Raw genomic sequence first — 23,540 nt, 5'->3', positions numbered from 1 at the left:
TTTGCTACTATTTTTATTTTTAATCGTTTGAGAAAATTAGCGAAGTAGTTACGTAACGATAGTTTTATGTTCAGTAAACTGAACACCGTTTGACACTTACATAACTTTACTGGTTTAGCCACTCAATTTGATAATAAAGCTAAGGGAGACAACTCCGAGCTTTATGAGTTATCTCCTTTGACTTCTATGTGCGGACTCGTGTCGTGCGCGTGAGTGTATATATTTATCTTTGATCTTTTACTTGTTTCAGTCATTGTACTGGAGACAGGCTGAGGCACCGCCTTGGAGAGGTTTTAGCCATGCCTGTTCTTGCCGCTAATGTATTCAGTTACACATACAACACTGGTTGAAACTTGTACTATGAGAAAGTACACTATGTGCATTTACTACTATGACAAAGTAAACTAATGTGCAATTAGGAAATAATTGATTTCTTATGCATTATCATGTATTTTTTTTTTAATGGCTATTTTTATTTGTTAGACCAGTTGTTGTTTCTTAAAGCTTTTTAAAATTACCTTTCCCAGTCATTACATTACAGTCAATCACAAACATTATACTTCTCCCTATCTCAGACTGTTGCCATCGGATTGTTGAATCTGTCCAGCCATGTTCCAAGATCTGTGTTTATGTGACTGACTTAAGTCCCATTTCATCTACTGACAATGAATGGGATGTTGCTATCTATATTCTGTGGCTTGTAGTTTGGTACCAGTACTCTATTTCTCCATCCCACATACCCAGTAGCAACAAATCAAGTGAAAAGAGAATGTGATGGTTTTAATGGCTGTATTTCAACATTTTTAAAGATTGATCAATGGTTTACAGTGCCTGGATCAAATTGCAGCTGTAGAGGTAGGTAGTGGTAGTGATGGTGACAGCAGCAGAAGTGATATTTATAGTAGTAGAAGTAGTAGTAATTTTAGCATGCACACAAGACTAGAAATTTAATAGGAGAGGTTGATTGATTAAATAAACTTTGGTAGTCAGCTGATACTTATTTGGTCAACTTTGGAAGATAAAGCCTACCAAAATGGGATTCATCTTGGTTGGCTCTGAACATAAAGAGCCATATTTAGTTAATACTTTAAGACATTTTCATGAATGCTTTAATGATTCTGCTAATCCATCAATTATATTTTATAACAGTCATATTTAAGTTTTGTTTTTAAATTTCATTTTATTTTCATTATCAGGCTCTCCTGGTGAATCTTCTGCAAACAATGCAAACCTATTAGATGACTTCCTTGGAAGCAGTGGAGCTTCTACAGCAAATGCAGCACCTGCTGCTCCTATAAATGCTGTTCAAAGCCAAACCTCTGGACAGACACCTACAAACACTGCCAATTCCAGCCAACAGGCATTCCAACAAGTACAATACATATTTTTACCTATTTTCATTTGGATTTAACTAGTAACTAAAATGCATGTTTTTCCTACAGTAATCATCTTGTAAAGAATTTCATGTTCATCTGATTACATGATGCATTTTGTTGATAGTTCATTGATTTTAATGATGGTGTGGTTACAGATTTGAGCTAGGAAGGTAAATCTCTTTGCGTTGCTACAGGACTGGTGGATCGTTGTAACTAGACACCTTGTTGGTGCAAAACATCTTAAATTCCTCTGATTTGAAAGTGTTCTGACTTCAAACCAAAGAACCTTTTGATTGAGTGACACTAAAACCATCATTTCAGTGTAGCTAGTCTGTTAGCAACACAGCACATACATTTTTGTTCTCCTTACAGTGTCTTATAGAACGTCTCTCTCTTAAAAATGTAATTTCTCTTGAGGTTCAAGAATGAAGTACAGAAATTTTTTTTGATACTAAAGATTGACATTTTAATCTGTTTGTCACTGTGTTTTCAAATAATCATAAAATAAATACTTTGGTTATCATTAATCAATTGGGATCTGAAATTAAATTACAGTTATTAGCATCTTTATTTCACTTTCAATTTCTTGTTAAGCTTTACTTATCCTGAAATTTTAGTCTGCTTTTAACCCCAGTTACAGTTATGATTACTCTCATGAAAAGGAAGTCTCTAGTATTATGAAATTTCACTCCATTGAAATACTTTCAGTGCATTGCTACCCACATGTATGATGCTAATGTACCAGTTAGTATATAGGTATTGTTACCTTAGCTTTAGAAAATACTGCTCTGATTTTGTATAATTAACTGTCATTTATATAATCCTTTCTACTGTTGACACAAGGCTTAAAATTTGGGGGAGGGAGCTAGTTGATTACATCGACCCCAGTGCTCAACTGATATTTATTTCATCAATCCCAAAAGGATAAACAACAAAATTGACCTCAGTGTAATTTGAACCCAGAATATAAAGAGGGATGAAATTCTGCAAAGCATTTTGTCCAGTGTCCTAACAATTCTACCAACTCTCCTCCTGAAACTGTTGCTAATATAATATTAATTCATTCTACTCCTATTTCTATTTTATTATTTACAGTAGATGAGAGTTTTAAAATACAGGAGTATGCAATATGTGTTCCTTTCTATTCTTATCTCTACTTCTACTTTATAGTTTATTGGTTTGTATTAAAAGTGGGCATTCAGGTGACTCCACATGACATAACATTCCATACAGATAGTCACATTTTTGTAGATGTTTAACCCAAGAGAGCATGGAAAAATTGTTATACAAAAAATCTGTAAAAGTAGTGTTGTTTAAGGCAAAAACTTTTTTAAATAGTTTTACTTTTGTTTTGGGAAACTGAATCTTAGTTTATGTAATTACATCAATTTTGTAAGGTTAATTCTGTTTAATTTTACATATATATGAATGATAAATTTCTAAACTTGCTTTAAACATTTCTCCAAGCTTATCATTTTCTGATGGGGTTGCAGTGGTTGTTAACTTTTCAACTGAAAAGTTAGCAAGTTCTTATTGTATCACTGTACTTCATTTATTTGGCAACAAAGAAACGAGTTTAGTAGCAGAGTCCAAATTTCCTGTTAGCACCTAGATTGAACTTGATCGAGTAAACATGTGATCAAATGCATTTTAGTTGTGGCCATATCTAGACTACATTGTCTAATGCATCATTTCTTAACTTGTTCATTCTTAGAGAAACATGTACATAAGAATTAATATATATCTACATTAATCTTTTTCTTTCTCTTTTATAAAATTAAATTTCTTTCTCTTTTATAAAATTAAATTACATAAAACTATCTTTGAAAGGCTTGGCAGTGCTAAATTCATAATATACTATGAAGATGGTTTAAGAAATTTTGTTTAGACCAAATTCCCTTACAATTTCCTATCAAGGAGTAACTTTTTTTAAAGGCTTGCCTTACTATCAATATATGCTATAATTTCCTTGCCCTAAGGAATATGCCATGTGTGTATAATAAGAATTATGAATGTAGAATGCATTTTCATATTATTAGCCTATATACCAATATTTCAATAAGGTGGGTAAGTAAAATTTAGTGAAGATTTGTCTTCTATTTCCAACAGCTCTAGCAAACACAAAGAGGCTCACATTCATGGGTTTTGTTTTTTTTTTTGGAGTTGGACATTGCTATTGTTAACCACTTAATTGTGGAACTTGTTTTATATCAGTTGAGCAATCTGGAGAGAAGTGCACAATTCTACTTCCATATGATTGGTAGTGAACTCATTTCACAGCATGAGCCAACATCACTATTGAGTGACAAGAGGAGCAATCAATTGTAAAAATAATTGCTTCAACAAAAATCACTCCTGCCATACTACCAAGGGAAAATTAATATATCTATGTATAACAAAAGGTATCTTGCAGTATTGATAGTGAATATATCTATCTAAAAGTGATGACTTATAATATTTGGAGATCAAATAAAATACAAGTAGATATGACTATTTTATGTAATATCTTTGGGTTTGCAGACTGACTGACCTAATCACTATACACACATGTTTATCTCAATTCAAATTCCAAATGAGCAAACTTATAACCAAAGGTATTCCAACTGTCACTGTCCTGTCTTTTGAGGTGTGCATAAGAGAGCTACATTAAGTAATATTTCCCTATCTTATTTAAATCTGTAAGGTGTGATTTGAAGGAAATTTACCTTCTATTTCTTTCAGGTTAAGTAAACATGTAGAACCTCCCCCATTGGCTCCAGCATACTTTAGTTTTAACCATGGAAGGTATGAATTCCCTGATCATTTAAATGTTAGTCCATAAATATCTAAGACAACTGTTTCTTTCCAGAATGGAGCATTTGATGATTCTCTTTTCACCAGTGCCAGTTCTGATGCTAAGAGTGGTAATGATAAGACCACGAAAGAATCCATAATGGCATTGTATGGATCTTCAACTCCCCAGCAACAGAACATCTTCGGCGTTCCAGGTATAGCATGCAAAATTTTTCTTCACAACTTTTACCTTCTTCAGCTTTTTATTTACCATTACTGAGATGGAATCACTTTCTCTTCACCTAACTCCAGAAACTTTATCACCAGTTAGAGAACTAATTCTGATTTCTCTGATTCACATTCCTCCGTAGAGAGGATGAACAAGTATATGTATATTTGGAGTTTGAGAAATTGTTCCCTAAAGGAAATATTTCTGTTGTTATTTCAAGGGAATAATTATGGTATTGGACAAACTGTTTGTATGTCACTAATACCAATATGTCATAGACAAAATATATTAATGAATTTATTGAGAAAAAAAAATGTGTCGTCTCAGTTTTGATTTCTACAAAAACTACTTTTTTTTATCATAAAATTACTTAATGAAAATTGAAATGCTGATATTTGTATTTGTAGCTTTCATGTTGATTCATGCCAGCATGGAAGAACAAATTTAAAGAAATAAATGTACTTATATATGTGTGAATGGATACACTTCAACTACCACTATCTACTGTAAAATGTAGTAATGTTAATAAATGTTGCATTTTAATTAATTGTGAAATCTCTTAACCATCTTTTATCCTTTGTGTTATTATTGCTGATGTTATTGGAATAATAGATAATTACAATTAATTATTATTTGTTTTAAAGCTCAGTTTGAACAACAAACATTTTTTGTCTTTTTTTTTTTTCAATTTTTGTTGACTTGTAATTTGATTGCTTACATTTTTACCTTTACTTTTGAGTTGCTTTTGTGTGTTTTTTAATATTGCTTAAACTTACTTTAGCCCTAGAAGTGTATAAAAATTAAGTAATAAAGCAACATCTTAATTAATATTTATCAGAAATAGGATTGACTTGCTTCCAATGGCTGAATATCAGTTTTTAACCTGATAATGACCACCATCATCACCACCACCACCCACTCCACTCTTGTATCCTTCAGTAGTGTGCACTAAACTCTACCTGCTGTAGAATTAAGGATTAACTCATTCTGTCAAAGATACACAATTCTCAGTAAAATAATGACCTGGTAGACAAGTGTCAGTTCTAAGACACCCCATTTTCTCTCTCTAATTTAGCAATAGAGTTGGTCAGTATTCCAAAGTTAGAAAAAAATTTAGAAAGAACGTGATTGCTCTAATGATTGGAAATGTTTGAGGGACACATAATCAAGATTTTGTTGTTGGTCTCAATATGTCATTCTAGATCTTGCTGATGACTCAGAATCAACAAACCAGATGTTTATCTTTATATATATTTTCTATTACTTGTTATCTTAATGTACTGCTGCTATCACAGAGAAGAAAATGCTAACTGCTTATTCTTGATAAATAAAAACTGATGTGTAATAATATATAAGGGCTATAAAGATAAACACAATACCACTGTAACATAATTATTGCATTGTACAACTAAACAAAATGCTTCATCTCACTTTTAGGAAGTACTACCCATATAAAAACTAAGCAATTAATTATTATATAGAAATCAAAATTCTAAGCCTTTCCTCATCAGCAAAAGGTTCTGAGTATAGTAACCAACATTGCTATTAACTTATTTGAGGTGTTCTGGAAACATTTCCCCCATCAATCACAAATATCACAACAATGTTAAACTTAGGCTACAGTTGTACTGATGAGAAAAATAACGAGATAAATAAAATTAATAGGAATAATTGTACACCTCAAAGCATCAATATGTAATTGTAACAACAAATCAATTTGCTATTTGAGAACATGTCTGAAGTAGTAGAGTGCTTAACAAATTACAATGGAAAACAGAATCCTGTTTAAAAGCTGCTGCACACAGCACATCTTTTGTATTATGTAGTAGGCACAAGGAAGATGTGACATTTCTATCTCAATCTATCTTGGTTCTGAAGGAAATTGGCATTAAATTTCAACAGCAGACCAGCTAAGTCTGTCTCTAACCAATAGTGTTTGTAACAGCAAACTTATTTGCAATATGCTACTATAATTACACATTGTGCACAGAAGTCATGTATGTGTTTGATAGTAATTCACAAATTTAACAACCATTAATCAAAATGTGGCTTCCTGATAATCCTATTCTGGGGTTCAGTTTCAATTTTCAAATGTAGCTATCTTACTAATAATGTTCACAGGAACAGCATCAGTGCTACAGCTCCCATCTTCTCCTTTGTTGGAAGCTAATGCTTTTTTAGCTGATGGTTCTGATCACAATAGTTCAAGCAATTTTACTCTATTAATTGCACTAAAGCATGAGACATTCATAGATATTCATTCACACACACATTATAGCTGTATAAATAGACACAAGTACTGGATATATAGGCTTTACCAAGCTAACTGCAATATTTTAATGAAGCAATTCTAAAGTAATTAAAGTCCATTAGCACTAAATTTAGTGCTTATAAGGCTTTATTGAATGCTATTATTATTATTACAAGCATGTAATTATTAAATCAGTATATCTAATTGTTTAATATTTATAACTTTGAATATATTATTAGCAGAGATGAAATGACTAAAATTATTCTCCCTGTTGCATTGTTTGGATATAGTTGCAAGTCCTATTGTAGGGGGTGCCTACAGCCAAGTGCCTTCCTTCTTCAGTGGTCAGCAAATGTTTAGCCAACCTGGCATGGCTCCCCAAGGCTCTATGTTCTTGGCTCAGCAGCCTAATACTGAACCTGTCAACCAATACAAGTTGTTTACAGACACAACCACTCCAGGTACATCTTTTGGTGACTGGGTTCTATTTTGATGGTGCTTCCTTGCAATGGCTTTCTATATTTTACTCTTTATTTATTTATTTATTTATTTTGTCTTTCTCACATATTCACACCAATCTACAATATTCTAGTTTGCAATGAACTTTTGAACTCATGTAGTTCACATCCATTTACCTTCCTCCCTTAATCCTTGTACTTTCAACTAATTCATTTGCATTGTCTTTTTCTTTTTTCTTCTTTACCTAACTATAATTAGATGTTTTTAGTAATGTTCTATTGTGATATCTTTTATCACATATTCTTCATTTTTGTGCAGCCAAGGCACTAGGCTACTGACTACAGGGTCATGAGTTCAATCCTTACTACTGCAGCTATTGTGTTCCACAAAGTTAATTATATGTTAGATCACACAGCCATGCCTACAATAATCCATAAACACACTTAGTCTTACTGTGGAGATGTCATTTCAAGTCAACAGTTTCCTGATTAAAATTTTAATGAGTAGACTGCCTAGATGTCTCACTTAACTTTCTATATAATGAAAGAGAAGAGTTTAATAAAATACCTTTAGCTTTATATATTGGTTTATGTTATGTAACATGTTGACCAACTGAAATCCCATGTTATTCCTTTACATTGTAATGAAATTTTTATTAAGATTTTAACTTAAATATGAACACTTTAGTATGGATGATCTCGTGTGGGGTGAAATAAAAATGGTCAGAAAGAAAATTAAACAATTATGATCAACAATAGAACAATCATAGTTTCAGTTCCTACTTGAACCTCCTCCAACTCAAAATAATTGAGTATGCTTGTGCTCTTTCAATCAATCATGTATAAACTTTGTAAAGATTGTTATGTGCTCTTTTGAACTTCACAGTAAGATTAAACATGCATACATACACAGTACGGATTGTATTGTATGTCTGAGCAAGATACATTATTTTGCTTACCTCAATTTGACTGTCGGATAAGGTGCTTCTTTCTTAGACAAAAAGTTAGCTGAAGGAATAGTATCATGCTGATTCCAACAATAGCAATGTTCAAAATTTTTCAAACAATCTTCTAACCATGTTGTCATGGAGACATAATTATAAAATAGAGAAAAGAAAAAATTATTTTGTTTATTTACTTAAGAATTTATAAAAATATCTTCAAATATGATAGCAAGCACAATGAAATATATTGATTAAACATTAAACATTTCTAAACACCAAATCTGAGGTTAAAATAAAAATAACAATTATACTGATAAGACTTGGAATTTATATCTGTCACATGCCATGCAAGACCTATTCAACTCTTTTGGTACCAACGCACCTGAGACCACCCCTATTCTATGTTATAAACTTTCAGAGTTTAGGGTATGATTTGAAGGAAATTTAGCTACTACACAGAGACCTCAAAGTTATCTAAATTAAAATTTCCCATCAAAATTTCATGCTGATTTATGTTTCAAATACCAGCTTAATAACAAAATTATTTCATTAAATTCTTCGTTATTTTTCAAATGAATTGAAACAAAGGTGGTGTATTTGAACAGAAATATGGTCTCAAAAGAGTTAATACTATCTATCTTAAAATCCTAATCAATAACTTATATGAACATACATACACACATGCACACATATGTACACACATACATGTACACGCCTCTTAGTGCATGCTTGCTATTAATAAATATATCTGTAAATGCACATTTATAAACCTCATGCATTCTATTCTTACTGATAAGTACAGATGTTATCTCTATAGATGACATTTAACTCTGTTTTTTAAACACAATTATTTATTTTTGACTTTTTTTTTCAATATTTGCTGCCCAATGCAAGAACTATAGACGTATTTAGTTTACTCCTTTCCTTGTTTGTAATTTCAAAACTTAAAGTGTTTTTTAGTGACTTAGATCAATAAAATAAGCGCCTTAATATGCTAGATTGAATTCAACTGACTAAAGTATTTTCCCTGAAAATTTTGCTCTTGTACCTATTTAAAACAATTACTGTGTAGAATGTCAACATAATACTGGATACCCTTCTCAAAAGAGATATGGCAATATTACTTAATGAATGGCAATGTACACATTTACATCAAAACTCATACTGGGAATTTGAAAAAGGATGGAATGACTTCTGCAGCCTGGTTTCAATTCCCACTTCATGCATCTCAGCTTCACCTTACTAATGTCCTTGAAATAGGCATGAATTTCCAAATTATCCCAAACTGAATGACTTTCAGCCTGCAAAACAGTTATAAGTAAGAGTTCTAAATTTTCTTTGTGACTGATGTTCCTTCTTTGGATTCCATTTCTAAATGGCATAGTATATTCTTTTATCTCCCTGCTCTTTTTCCCCCCTGTCTGCCTCTCTCTCTCTCTCTCTCTATATATATATATATATATATATATATGAGTCTGAAGAAATACTGCAAGACATTTTTCTAATGCTCTCACAATTCTGGCAATGTTTTAAAGTTTCCACTTTTTCATTGCCAAAATCCAAGTTAGAATAGCACCAGATTATTAGATGGTGCTTAACCATGATACTGAACTAACATAAAAGAATAAAAGTTTCCTCTTTCCATTCAGATTGAGATGTGATGAATTTGAATGGAATGTCAAAAGGAAAATGAAACAGTGAAACTCTTAAGATCTTTATTTGCACAAGATTAGTTTTTTTTTTTTTTGTTTACCTCAGTTTCTTTCCTTTTTTTCTTTTAACACATCAAAACAGCAAGATGTACATAAAATGATACATTGTGAATAAAGCCTTGTAATATAGAAATGGGATTTATGAATACTTATATATTAATACTTGAGGGGAAAATAGACTAAAGTAAAACTAAAATAATTCTGGCATGACTGTTTGTTTGAGAAGTTTGCTTTGAAGCCATGTGATTAGAGGTTCACTTCACTGCATTGACACTGTCAGCTGGTATCCGTTGTTATAGGTGTAGGTTGACCAACACCTTGCGAGTGACATTTGCTTGGCAGAAACTAGAAGCTCATGTAAGGCGGCGAGCTGGCAGAAACGTTAGCACGCCGGGCGAAATGCTTTGCGATATTTCGTCTGCTGCTACACTCTGAGTTCAAATTCTGCCGAGGTCGACTTTGCCTTTCATCCTTTCGGGGTCGATTAAATAAGTTCCAGTTACGCACTGGGGTCAATATAATCGACTTAATCCGTTTGTTTGTCCTTGTTTGTCCCCTCTGTGTTAGCACCTTGTGGGCAATAAAGAAATAAGAAACTAGAAGCTCATGGTGTGTGTGAGAGAGAGAGAGAGAGATAGATAGATAGAGAGAAGGTCTGTATTCCCCTTATCTTGACGCGTGTGCTGATTGCAATTAATGAGTCATCACTAATACAAATGATGTCTGTACTATTCATTGTTCAGTAGACTAGGGGAAATATTACCTTGCTTGGAAACAGGCGATGGTTGGCAATGGAAAGAGCATCCAGCTGTAGCAAATTCTACCTCAGTGAGGGCTTATATAAACCCATGAAATCATAGAAAAGTAGACATTAAAACAATGATGGTGATGATGAATATTCATACGTAAAAATTTATCAAGGGCACGCAAAAAAGACAACTAAAGTTAACAAAAAACATTGAGATATTCAAGTTAGATTGATTAGCAAAGTTTCAATACTTTCTTTTTCTTTTTATTAGAATTGTAATTGTCTATCACATTTCTAATGTACTTGTTTATATCTCCTGAGTTTTTTCTTTTTTTTTTTTTTTTTGTGGTAGCAGGGCTGGGGCTTGGTTTCTCCTCACTGGGTATATTTTTGCAGATTGATATTTATTTGTATCCATTGTGGCCAACTATTTGTTTTTGATATATATAAGTTATTCTCATTGTTATCTTTCCTAGATCTCTGGAATCATCATCTTCATTTATTTACATTTCATACTGCAAAACCAGCTCAAAACATTCCAAGAAACACTGCTTATAGCAATAATTCAACACCTATTCAATTTCCAGAGTTAAACAATTGTTGTTCTTCATGAATTAAAACAAAAACAAACATTACAATCTGAAGACAGAACAGCTGAATGAAATAACCTAGTGGCTTTATGACTTGAAATACTAACCAACGATGAACTGTCTTAATGCTCTTTGGAAGTGTTTGCTCTGAAGCATAATTGTATACATTTCATAACTTCTATATCCGATACCACTGGAAGCTAAAGTTATCAGTATAGCAACTCATAAACAGACAATAATTAAGACCAAGTAAATGGTTGTAACCTGTTGGTATTGAAATATTTTTATTTACATTACATATGTATAACTATAAATTAGTTATCTATTATCATCAATCTGATTATACTGACATATTACTGTATATTCAGCTTCATCTTGATCATTTAACATCCATATTCCATGCTGGCATGGGTTGGACTGGGTGCTTTTTTCATGCCACCAGCACTAGTGAGGCCAGCATGCAGTTTGCAATTCAACAAACCCCGAGAGGGTAACTTTATGCTACAAGATGGGGTGTAAAAGATAGATAAAAGTATGAGAGAAAATGTATATTCTTTATGAAAAATATAGTCTCTGCAGTTTTTCATGTCAAAGATGCACCATACTTCCTTTCTTTTATTGTATGATACATGTTATATTCCTTTCTCTTCTCCACCTCTTTTCAGCATCTTTCACATTGTACTCGCATACCTAATTTTGCGATATATCAACTTTGTTTTCTTTTTGGTAAACTTTTCTGTAACTTCAAACTTAAGAATAATTTATTCCTAAATTTAATTTCATTTATTTCTTCTCCTTTGCCTTATTTAAATATAGGTCATTTTGTTTGTAGTTATTCTTTCCTCTAAATGGCTCAGTAGTAACTCAGTTATTTGCCAAGCTGAGAAATAATGGCATCTTTTTATTGCAAAAGACAGTGTCACGCATAACTTCTACCTACCATTGTTTAGATAGAGAAACTTGAACATGTTTATTTCAAACTATTCCTTCATTTTACTCTGAATATCTTTTTGTTGAAATGCTCATAACTAAAAAGATCATTTCTCATATAATTGTAAAAACTGAGCATTTAAATGTTTTCATAAACTTCTTTAACTTTCAGGGGGGATGTATATGCCAGCCCAAGGAATCAATGTTCAGCCAACAATGCCAGCCAACAATTCTATGGCTGTACAGCAAGGCATGACAGGGATGGTGAATCCAGGATTAGTTGGCATGCCAGTAAGTTATGATTATTTAAAGTCTATAACCCTTCGTTGAACATTAATATCAGATGATAATGGTTATTCACTAGCTTTAGTATATGTATTTTCAAAACTGGGATTGTCCAACAAAATATAAAACCCATTCATATTATTCTAAGAATAAATCACTAAATTGTTTTCGCATCAGTTCATCCCAAATTCATATTAGCAAGATTAATTGGACCAAAATAATTAAAGCAGTGACAAAAATAATTAATAATTGTCATTAATGAAGTAATCAAAATTGATATGCTTCATTTTCAGTATATATCAAAAATTGGTGTGAGGGGGCACATTTCCCATATACAATGCATGTATTAGTAGTTTCACTCTAATGAAATGGGTGTTATGTGTTGTTCATGTCTACTGTTATTGTACAGTTTCAATGAATAATTGGTTGAACCAAGTGAACTACCCATTAAATGTAGTTTAGTTGTCATTTTCACTGATATTTTAATTACAGCAACCTGGCTTGTATCAACTGAATGCAACTGGTATGATGGCAACTGCCCCTGGAAGCAATTCTATGCCAGCAGCAGCTGGTATGATGATGCAGCCTCCTCAGATGGGGATGTATGCAGCTACTCAAGCACAACCACAGATGAACCAAATGAATATGCAACAGGTAATTGATTTTGTATATTGATCTATTCAACATTGTCAGCTTTTCTTTTATAGTGATATCACTGATTTGTTAGTGATAGAAATGGTTGAGTGAATAATATGTAACTGAGCCATCACTGTCTCGAGGCACTGAATAGTTTTACATACAACCACTCAACAGTGGAGTGATTTCCCAAATTGGCTGTAAATTGAAATATTAGTCACATGAAATTCTTTTAAATCAAGAAAAATAAAAGAAGTGAAATAGGTTGTTAATTGAAAAATAATAAATATGGAACAGGTTGCCTGCTTTGTTGAGCAGAACAGAGAAAGACACAGAATATGGATATCTATCTAAAAATAATTTGTTTATATGTTTAGAAACTGTCCTTCTTATAGAATAACAAATATTTTTTCTGCATGTTGGCTTTTCTAATTTGGATCAATTAAACTAGGCTTTATTTTCCTTCATTTAAAAAAAAATTGTAAAAGAAAACAGAGTCATTTTATTGTTCAACCATTTGGCATAAATTTTGTTGTAAGATCTTCATTGTTTCCTTCTGTTCCTTGATCTTGAAAATAATTAGCTGGTGCATTAATAAGGTTTTGTTTCAATGTTATGCTGTATTACAGCACTGTGTACAAACAAATGGAAACACATCATCTTTGTTGATTAATTAAACTAGTTTCACACAATGTTCTGTATATGCCATTAGTCTATCCATTTAGGCCTTTAATAATTGTGGCTTTACAAACAGTGTCTCTATGGATTATCATCATCATTTAATGTCTGTCTTCCAGGCTGGCATGGGTTGGACAGCTTGACAGGAGCAGGCAAGGCCAGAGGTCACACCAAGTTTCATAATCTGTTTTGGCTTGGTTTCTACAGCTGCATGCCCTTCCTAACATGAAGCACTTTACAGAGTGTACTGGGTACTTTTTATGTGGCTCCAACACCAGTGCTTTGTACATGGCTCCAGCATCAGTGCTTTTTACATGGCATCAGCATCAGTGCTATTTATGTAGCAAAGAGGATAATCAGTCATTGATGAAATTCTAGAACAGGATTGAAACTAATCCAGCTTATCTTTCTTATCCTGTTCACAAAAATATTGTATGTAAAGACGAGACATTTATCTCTGTCTATATGTATAGTTTTGACTTAAAATCTATAGGTATATTTCATAGTACAATATAACCTTGATTGTAAGTATTTTTTAAGATCCCTAAAGATTAAAAAAGCCGATAGCATTTTATAATAACTTTTCTGACATTAACTTTGTTTTTCATGTAAAGCCAAGTGAAATTGTAGTTGTGACCAGTGCCAGGTAAAAGGCACCCATGCCAGCACCCCACTATACTCTTGGAGTGGTTAGTGTTAGGAAGGGTATCCGACTGTGAAAACCAAGCTAAATCAGACTGCAGCCTAACAGCTCTCCAGCTTACCAGTCACAGTCAAACTGTCTAAACCATGCCAGCATGGAAAATGGATGCTAAATGATGATGATGATGATTTTGTAGTTTACATTATGTATTTGTGAGGGCACATGGTCTGGTGATTAAAGCATTGGGATCAGGATTGTAAGCTTGTGAGTTTGATTTCTGGACCAAGCAGTGCATTGTGTCTTTGAGCAAAACAGTTCATTTCACTTTGCTTTAGTCTAATCAACCAAAAATGAGTATTATCCCAGTGTTGATGCAGCCCTTTTGCACCTCAGTTGTCATATCCATGGTGTCCTGCTGGGTCAAGAGGTAAGAGGGCCAGAAGTTGTCTGTATCTGCTTGCAACTACCTATACATCTAAAACAATTAGCAAAAGTATTGTACATGCTGCCAAGACATACTCACTTGCAAACAACAGCTATGATACATTATACATGTGTGATACATTATGCATGTAATGTTAGTCAAAAGAGAGGTAATAGAATAGAATTGTAGGCAGATATATATATAGGAAATGGGTATATGTTTCAAAGATGGGTCACAATGACAAAACATACAGCTGCTCTTGTAACATAACGACATGTGTATACAGTACCTTACTTGGGACTGTATAGTATGGAAGGAATAAGATAAGACCTTAGTTATTACCCTTCATAGTTAAGATAAATTGTATAATCTTTCTCTAGCCATGCCAACAGAAAAGAATGCACATTATACTGATGGAGATGATGACATTCAATAGGAATTACCATATTATAATATACAAGTTCATATAGTGTAAAGATGTTGTGTAAACATTCAAATACTGCATCTATCTCTCCAAGTCCTGCTGCATTTCATATGGAATTTTTGGTCCTCCAAAATCATCTTGGAGTATAAGTTGACCTACCATTTTGACTAAACTTTGGTCTGAAAAATTTGACTTGTATGCCAGAAAACACTGTAGTTTTAGTGTAGAAGGAACTCAATTTAAATCTTTTACTTATTTTACTTTCTACCCCACAAAACTCTCATATTTTCATTACAACTAATTTCTTCTCAATGTCTTTCTTACAGATGCAACACCAGTTAGCAGCGATGCGTTTAAATACATCAAATGTCATCCCACCCACTGGTCAAATGGGAGTACGGCCACCTGTTGGAGCTCCTGCTAATCAAGCTAGTAATCCCTGGGGCATGCAGCCTACTTCAGGACAGACTTTATCAACTAACTTGTGGCAATGATCCAAATTATTATTAATATTATTATTATTATTTTTTTTTTCATTTTTTGTTATTTTCTTTCCCCATTCAACTAGAACTAGCTCTTAACCAGCTGTTTGCTGCAATTTTTAGGTTATGCAAGAAGCTGGGACTTCATAGCTGAGATGTGGATGGGAAGTAAATGGGCAGCTGGAGGAAATAAAGGAAATGACTAGAGAAAACTCAGTAACATTCCCTTCTTTAGTGTTTCCTTGATCCCTTCAGTACTTCCTGCCCTTTCATTAAATGAACAAAGCTGGCATACAGCTTTCAGTTCAACATAAGTTTTGTAAATAATAATGATTAATAATAATAATACTAATAATAAAAATAATAATTAATAATAATAATAAAAATAATAATAATAATTAATGATAATAATATAAAATATTAATTTATAATTTTTACACTGACCAATAGAAAAGTTCACTAGTGAAAGTGAATGAGGGAAATATAATTAAAATAAAAAGAAAAATAACAAAAAAAAAAGCAAAATGCAAGCAAAACAGGAAAACAATTTAGAATCTTTTTACTTGAAAAGCAAATGATTCTGAAAACAAATGACCAAAACTATTCTGATTGCGAAGTAAATGGTAGGAGAAGGAGTTGGTGGGGAAGATAAGTCAACCTTGTGAAGGTAGTGAAAGTAGAATTTGAGTGTGTAGATGTAGCGAAGCGTGTGTACTGTTGTATTTAGTGATATAAATACAACAGATATTGTCTCAGCAACAACAAAGCAAAAACACCATTATATTTCACTATATTTTGTTTCAAGTTCTTCTTCAGATTCTTTCAGCAGACAAAAACACATCTCAAAAGACTGATCAGTAACTCTCTTTCGTCTTATGATGATGATGATGATGATGATGATGATGATGATAATAATAATAATAATAACAACAACAATAACAACAACTATCAGCTCTTTCTCTTTCAGGTGTCTGTAAATTACTGGTGGTGTGTGTCCGTATATATATATATATATATATGTATGTATATATGTGTATGTATATGTGTGTATATATATATATGTGTGTGTATATATATATATATATATATATATATATATGTATGTATATATGTGTATGTATATGTGTGTATATATATGTATGTATATATGTGTATATATATATGTGTATATATACATATGTATGTGTATATATATATATATATATATATATATGTGTGTGTATATATATATATATATATAAAGTGAAGCAAATTTATCAGTTAATGCTACCTCTACTATTATTATAAAGCCAATGTTACAATGTTATTAAAAACATTTTGTCCCAAATGTTTAGCCATTGCTTTTGCAAGTAGGAAGTCTTTAATAATAGATAACATTACTAAAGGTTTGACACATATTTATGTATCTGTTCTGAATGCTTCAGTGCTGGCATTTCTTTTTGTATGCAAATGACTGCATAGATGACAGCAGTTATTTGTCAAATTACTGTCTTTTTATTCTTTTCACTTAAAAAGGAAATTTAAATTCATAGCAAATTTATGAAAAAAGAAAATCCTAATTTTATTAAAATTTCATTAAGTGAAGAAAGAAAGATATTTTTACCTTAAAATGCCATCATTTTCTCTCCATTTACAGTTCAAATCATGTTTACTAGCAGTTTGAATGATGTAGAACGAAAACTGCTTTATGAAACCCATTCCTCAAATTAAAACAAATTTTAATCATGGAATGTAAGTCTTTATGTTGGGTTTTGTGAGTAGTTAGCATGAAGAAACGAAAGATCCTTTATAAATTTAGGCTTTGAAGAGTTGACAAGTTGCTGATGTATCTGAATCTGCTTTCACCCTGTATAACTATTCTCTAGCCACAAGACAAATTTCATTCTCTCCATCTATAGCTATAGGTTTTAACTATTTCAGTGCATTCAAATTTGCTTCACTTTTTGAATTATATTAACATAAAATTTGAAAATATAACTGAGACTTTGGTTGAGTATTTGTTATCGCAATGACATGTCTTCACTCCATCCACTGTCATCTTTGCTAAAATGGCCAAAGATAGCAGGTTCAGTACTTCATTTACCATTGTGTGTTTGCTCAGTTACTAATTAGGTTGAAATTACATTGTAAAACTGCATGTGTGTGTGCATGTAACGTGCTGCTCATTTGGATTACAAGACTGTTTAGCTCTTGAAGTTGTGACAAAACTTCAGGTTCATTTCACTCCACAACAGAAGTATAGAAAACTATTACCACTATCATTAGTTGAAACTGTTCCAACATCAAACAACAGTAGAATGAAGTCTCAGTGGAGTATTACCTTCAGATTATCTTTATTAATACCGTCTGTTAAATTTGAAAACAATAATAAAGCTAATTTTAAAATTATAATTCTGTCTTTTCTTCCAATCATTACCATTTCAAATGTCCAAAATTTATAGTGACTGTTGAGTACAAACCTTAATTTTATGAGAACTCTCAGTTACTGCTGAGTTATAAATAGTGTCAATGTTGCATTTTAGGAAAACACGTGTGTGTGTGTGTGTGTGTGTGTGTGTGCATAATATGCATGTACTCATACAGTTATATCATCAGAATTACACACACATGTAAATATTTGTACACTTGCAACTGAAGCATTTCAATATTTCATTTAGAGAGGAAAATTTCTTTTAAAAAAAATTAAAATATGTACATATGTAGATGTATAATTATACATCTGCATGCATATATATATATATATATATATATATATATATATATAAAAATATATACATATATATATATATATAAATATATACATACATATATATATATATATATATATATACATACACACATATATATATATATATATATACATATATATATACATGTGCATGCATATAATGTACATACACATGTACACAGAATGTGAGAAGTGTTTGAGGACATATTTGGTAATTTAAACTGGCCACCATATCCAACCCAAATATTCTACCTGTTTTATGTTCAAACCAGCCAGATCTGGCCTCTCACACCTACCCAACAATGCAAAAATAAATAATGTGAATAAATAAGCATTAGATTTGACAGAGAAATCTGAATACTAAAGGGTCAATAAAACAACTGTAATACAAATGTATGCATATATTCTCAATAAGCTTTCTAAGACTATTTTATGGATCACCCTTCAGCTTCTGTGACTGCTTTAATGCAGGAGTGGAATTGTTGTATGTAGATTAGTCTCCCTTCTAAAAAGGCTCCAAACGTAGTAATCCACAGGTGTAAATCTGGTAAGTTTGGAGGTAATGTTTTGTGTTACATAATTGTAAACATTGTCTGACATCCGTTCTTGTTATGCGAGCTTTGTAAAATGGTGCTGTTTTGTTGAAACACATATGGCCTTCCACTACATACTTCATCCATCCTAGACTTAACTGTCTCAACACCTCAGCATTAATTCTATGACCCTGTGGAAAGACATGACATAGCATAAATGACCTTTGTTGCTCACCACTCCTAAAACTATCAGAGTAGCTGGAAACTTAGTATGCAGCACTCAAGAGATACCAGAAGGATCTGTACATAATGACCTGTTGTTTTTCATGTTAGACTTTTCGTCTTGTTCAAAGTTTTTCTCATCGATGAACCAAAGTATGCCATGTTCAAAGGGGTTTTTAACTAAGTTAAACTCTTGCAGCAGACCAAATGGTTTTCCTGCTGAAATGAATTGGCCTCTCCTCAATACATACAATTTGTTGAATGTCCTTGTACTCCACACTTCTAACAATCCACTCTGACACCTAAAGTTCTTTGGCAATGGTTGTCATTGATTCTCCAATGATTTGAACCTGTTGGATGAATTTTGGTGTCCAAACATTTACAATGTTTTTTTTTTTCCCTTTGCTTCAGCTAAAACATTCCTGCCAGAAGTTTCCAATTCCATCTGAACCTTTTGTACGAAAGAGCTTGCAATATTTAGAAAGTTGGCAATTTCTAAATCACTGTGTTCCACACATACAGCAACAATGATTGCATGTCTTCATTTCTTTTCCTAGAATTTTATTTGTCATTGGGGATCTGAAAGAAATAAAAACCTTTTAACTGATCTGAAGAGAGTAGCAAACTATCAAGTATCCCTAGCATCTTGTATATACATGTAGATAAACATGCTAAAGCCTGTGTCATGGTCTAAAATTCCAGCCTGTGAGTCCTGGATTAAAGTTTCACATTAACAGTCAAAGTATAGAGCCCCAGTCTATGAATCATGGTCTATTACCCCAGGTTATGCGTCACAGTCTAGGAACCAGCAAATGAATTACAGTTTAGGGTCTGTGTATGAGTCACAGTCTTGGGTCCTTGCTATGTCACAGCCTATAGCTCCAGCTTATGTGTCAGTCTAAGGACCCAGCATATGAGTTACAGTTTAGGCACCAGCCTATGAGTTATGGTCCATGGCCATACCCTATGAGTCATGGTCCCTAGCCTATGAATCCCAGTTTGTCCCCAATTTAGGGATCTCAATCAAAATCCCCATCCTATCAATCACAGTCTAAGGTCCTGTTTTATGAGTCATGATCTAGGGCCCCAGTATATGAGTCACAGACAATGGAATCAGAATGAGTTACAGTTTAGTGCTCCAGAAAATCAAAGTCCACACACTATGAAGCACAGTCTAAGGACTGAGTCACATTCTAGGAACCCAACCTATGCATCACAGTCTAGTTGTTCAGCTTGGGAATAATGGTTATGGTCCCCAACCTGTGTCAAGGTCTAGGTTCTAGCCTATGAGTCATAGTCAAGGGCCACAGTCAAAAATCCCAGCCGAGTCACATTCAAGGCTCCCAATCTATGAGCAACTGTCTTAGGTCCTATTAATCATATTGTTTCAACCTATGATTCATAGTCTAGGGCTCTAGCCTATGCATCACATTTAAGGGACCCAGTCCATGAGTCAGTCAAGGGCTCCAGTCTCTGAGACAGTCTGGTGCCCCAGCCTAAGAGTTGGCTTATAATATATGGTCTCGAGTCTCAGCATGTATACCTTATGCTAAGACGCCAAGTATGAGTCACAGTCTAAGACCCCAGCCAACAAATCAAATATTGAGGATCTACACTATGAGACTAAGGCTCCAGCCTATGAGTCAGAGTCTAGGGCTCCTGCCTATAAGTCATATTCTAGGACACCGATCTAAGTCACAGACTCAGGCCCCAGCCTATGACTCATGGTCTTATTACAGAGTTTATAATCCATGATCGAACTCTCAGCCATATAACTTATGGTCTAAGGCCTCAGCCTATTAGTCATGGGCAAGGATCCCAGCCTATGAATCACAGTCTTGGGCCTCAAACTGAGTCATAGTATAGGATCTTAGCCTTTGAATCATGATCAAAGACACCAATTTATAAGTCTTAGTCCCTGTCTAGGTCCATGAGTTATTGTCTGTCTCATGTCTCCAGCATATGACTCAATTTAGATAGTCAGTTTGAGTCACAGTCTAGGGTCCCAGCCTATGATTCACAGCCAAATGAAAAGTGGGTGGAGAGTTACAAAATTTTTCCTCTCAAAATGCAGATTACAAGCATTTCAAAATGTAGCATACTATAAAATGAAAAATAGCAAAAATGCAAAAAAAAAAAAATCAATTTAGTGTCTGCTAATGCAAAAGGCTCAATGAAAGTTGGGGAGAGACATATGAAAAACACAGATTTTTAAATTGTTCTTTTTTTCAAAGGTTTCACTTCTATGTTTTAAAATATGGGATACTAAAAGATTTGGAAAGATTAAAAAAAAAAAATAATAAATGAACTAATACCAACTTGTGAAGGCACATGGCTCAGTGGTGAGAGCATTGGGCTTACAATCATGAGGTAGTCAGTTTGATTCCTGAACCAGGCTGTGCGTTGTGTTCTTGAGCAAGACACTTTATTTCACATTGTTCCAGTTCACTCAATTGTAGAAATGAGTTGCAACATCACTGGTGTCAAGCTATATTGGTCTTTGCTTTTCCCTTGGATAACATCAGTGGCGTGGAGAAGGGAGACTGGTATGCTGGTGTCCTATAAACAATCTTACCTGGACTTGTGCCTCGGTCATCCATGATCAAAGAGGGTCTACCCTAATTTTGACTTGTATTGGGACAACTATTCTGAGAATCTGAAAGGAAACATGCTAAGATAAGCAGATCTCTAATTTTTTGTCCCACTTCTAATTCTTTCCACATTCATTGACTCTATTCTAATCTATATAGATATAGGTTAAATTCACACTTTAAGCAATGTTTCTTTCTTATCCATCTCTAGCTTATGTTCTCTCATAAAACTTGGGAGTTCTCTTGCCTTTAATGTGCCAACCAAACCCGTACCCACTAGCTATATCGAAACTCTCTCACTTGCTTTTCTTCCCTGATCAGTAAAATGCCCCAACTTCCCTCTCTCTGTGACTGTATTCTTCTCATAACTCATGCATTTCACATACCAAACAGACCTACCTCTACACCTAGAACCCACCAATGATGTGGAAGGAGATGATTGGAAGCAGCTTTTTGGAAACTACTGATTTGGCCAGGCTGATTGGACGTTGAACATGTTTTAGAAAAGGCTCAACAGTACATTTTGGCATTGAAGGCAAACTCAAGCATGCACTCACTTGGAAATATACAGACAGGCAGGCAGACAGACAAAGAGATAGACTGAAGAGAGATTACAATGAATTAGTTGAACCCAAACTGTATAAACTCTTCCCGTCTTATACACATACATAGAAAGAAAAATTAAATGTATTAAATTACTCTGGTTGTTTCAAACGTACTCCTATTTCATATATGCATAAAGAAAAAAATCAGTGAGAGATGGTAAGTGAAATAAGATCGGAAGAGTTAAACTAGAGTTATCTCCCATTACAAAACAAATTAATGATAAACGAGAATATTGCTAAGCTATTTAAGTCGGCGAGCTGGTCAGGCAAAATGCTTAATGGTATTTCATTGGCGAGCTGGCAGAGTCGTTAGCACGCTGGGGCGAAATGCTTAACGGTATTTCGTCTGCCACTGCGTTCTGAGTTCAAATTCCGCCGCGGTCGACTTTGCCTTTCATCCTTTCGGGGTCGATAAATTAAGTACCAGTTACGTACTGGGGTCGATATAATCGACTTAATCCGTTTGTCTGTCCTTGCTTGTCCCCTCTGTGTGTAGCCCCTTGTGGGCAGTAAAGAAATAGGTATTTCATTGGACTTTACGTTCTAAGTTCAAATTCCGCTGAGGTCGACTTCGCCCTTCATCCCCTTTGGGATCGATAAAATAAGTATCAGTTAGTTTAACATTGAGGTCGATATAACTGACTGGTAATTGTTCAGTTTGATTAGATGAAAAACAGTAAATAAAAATTAAGGGGGAAATAAGTAGTAAAAGAAGCCAAGGTACATAACTAAGGAACATAAACAAGTCAACTTAACTTATTACACAACATAAACACTGGCGATCGCGGCCAAAAAGTGAACAAATGTGTTCTTTTTATTCGTGGAAGTACGCCGGAGCCAAACATTACATACTTTCTGACAGAAATTACAACAATCCACGACTGTAGTTCGACTACTGACGGAAGATTCGTGCATAATATCATTTTGCGACATATCTCATGACCAACAATAAAAAATTAAAATGATATTGAGTAAAGAAATATGACTTCCCTCAAAAAATAAACAGTAACGAACAGATTTGCTCCTTTTACAACGCTTGCAGTGCCATAATTTTCCATCACTAACGTCACTACATGTAGAAAGGTCACATGGTGAATTACAATTTTCACAGGTTTACATATTCATAATTAGTCGACGCCGTGCCAACCACTGAAGAATGCTGTCTCCAGCTTTTCCTGATTGAATGAGATTGATTCACGACTGAGGATTTCATGTTCGGGAACAATGAATTGCGGTGCCGCTGGTCTTCCACATGCCATTCCAATCAATTGCAAAGTAA

The 23,540-nt window shown here is 33.5% G+C and overlaps 1 protein-coding gene across 4 annotated transcripts in view; it reads left to right on the top strand.

The window, feature by feature from the left end:
• Positions 1-17,973, top strand: part of LOC106874158 (stromal membrane-associated protein 1) — a 127,775-nt gene extending 109,802 nt beyond the window's left edge. For 3 of the 4 annotated variants that reach the window (XM_014921785.3, XM_014921802.3, XM_089358595.1), the window contains 6 exons: positions 1,197-1,372; positions 4,225-4,363; positions 6,919-7,089; positions 12,183-12,301; positions 12,788-12,949; positions 15,427-17,973. In XM_014921785.3, the coding sequence (XP_014777271.1) occupies positions 1,197-1,372; positions 4,225-4,363; positions 6,919-7,089; positions 12,183-12,301; positions 12,788-12,949; positions 15,427-15,594 (935 nt within the window). In that variant the 3' untranslated portion in view covers positions 15,595-17,973. The remainder of the gene's footprint in view (positions 1-1,196; positions 1,373-4,224; positions 4,364-6,918; positions 7,090-12,182; positions 12,302-12,787; positions 12,950-15,426) is intronic. The other variant, XM_014921812.3, reaches the window with a different exon arrangement.
• Positions 17,974-23,540: the final 5,567 nt, after the last annotated feature.

The sequence above is a fragment of the Octopus bimaculoides genome, chromosome 10 (assembly GCF_046866305.1).
Source record: "Octopus bimaculoides isolate indiv1 chromosome 10, ASM4686630v1, whole genome shotgun sequence".
Classification (NCBI taxonomy): Eukaryota; Metazoa; Mollusca; class Cephalopoda; order Octopoda; family Octopodidae; genus Octopus; species Octopus bimaculoides.
Note: the sequence above shows the minus strand (reverse complement) of the source record. Positions and strands in the feature narration are given on the sequence as shown.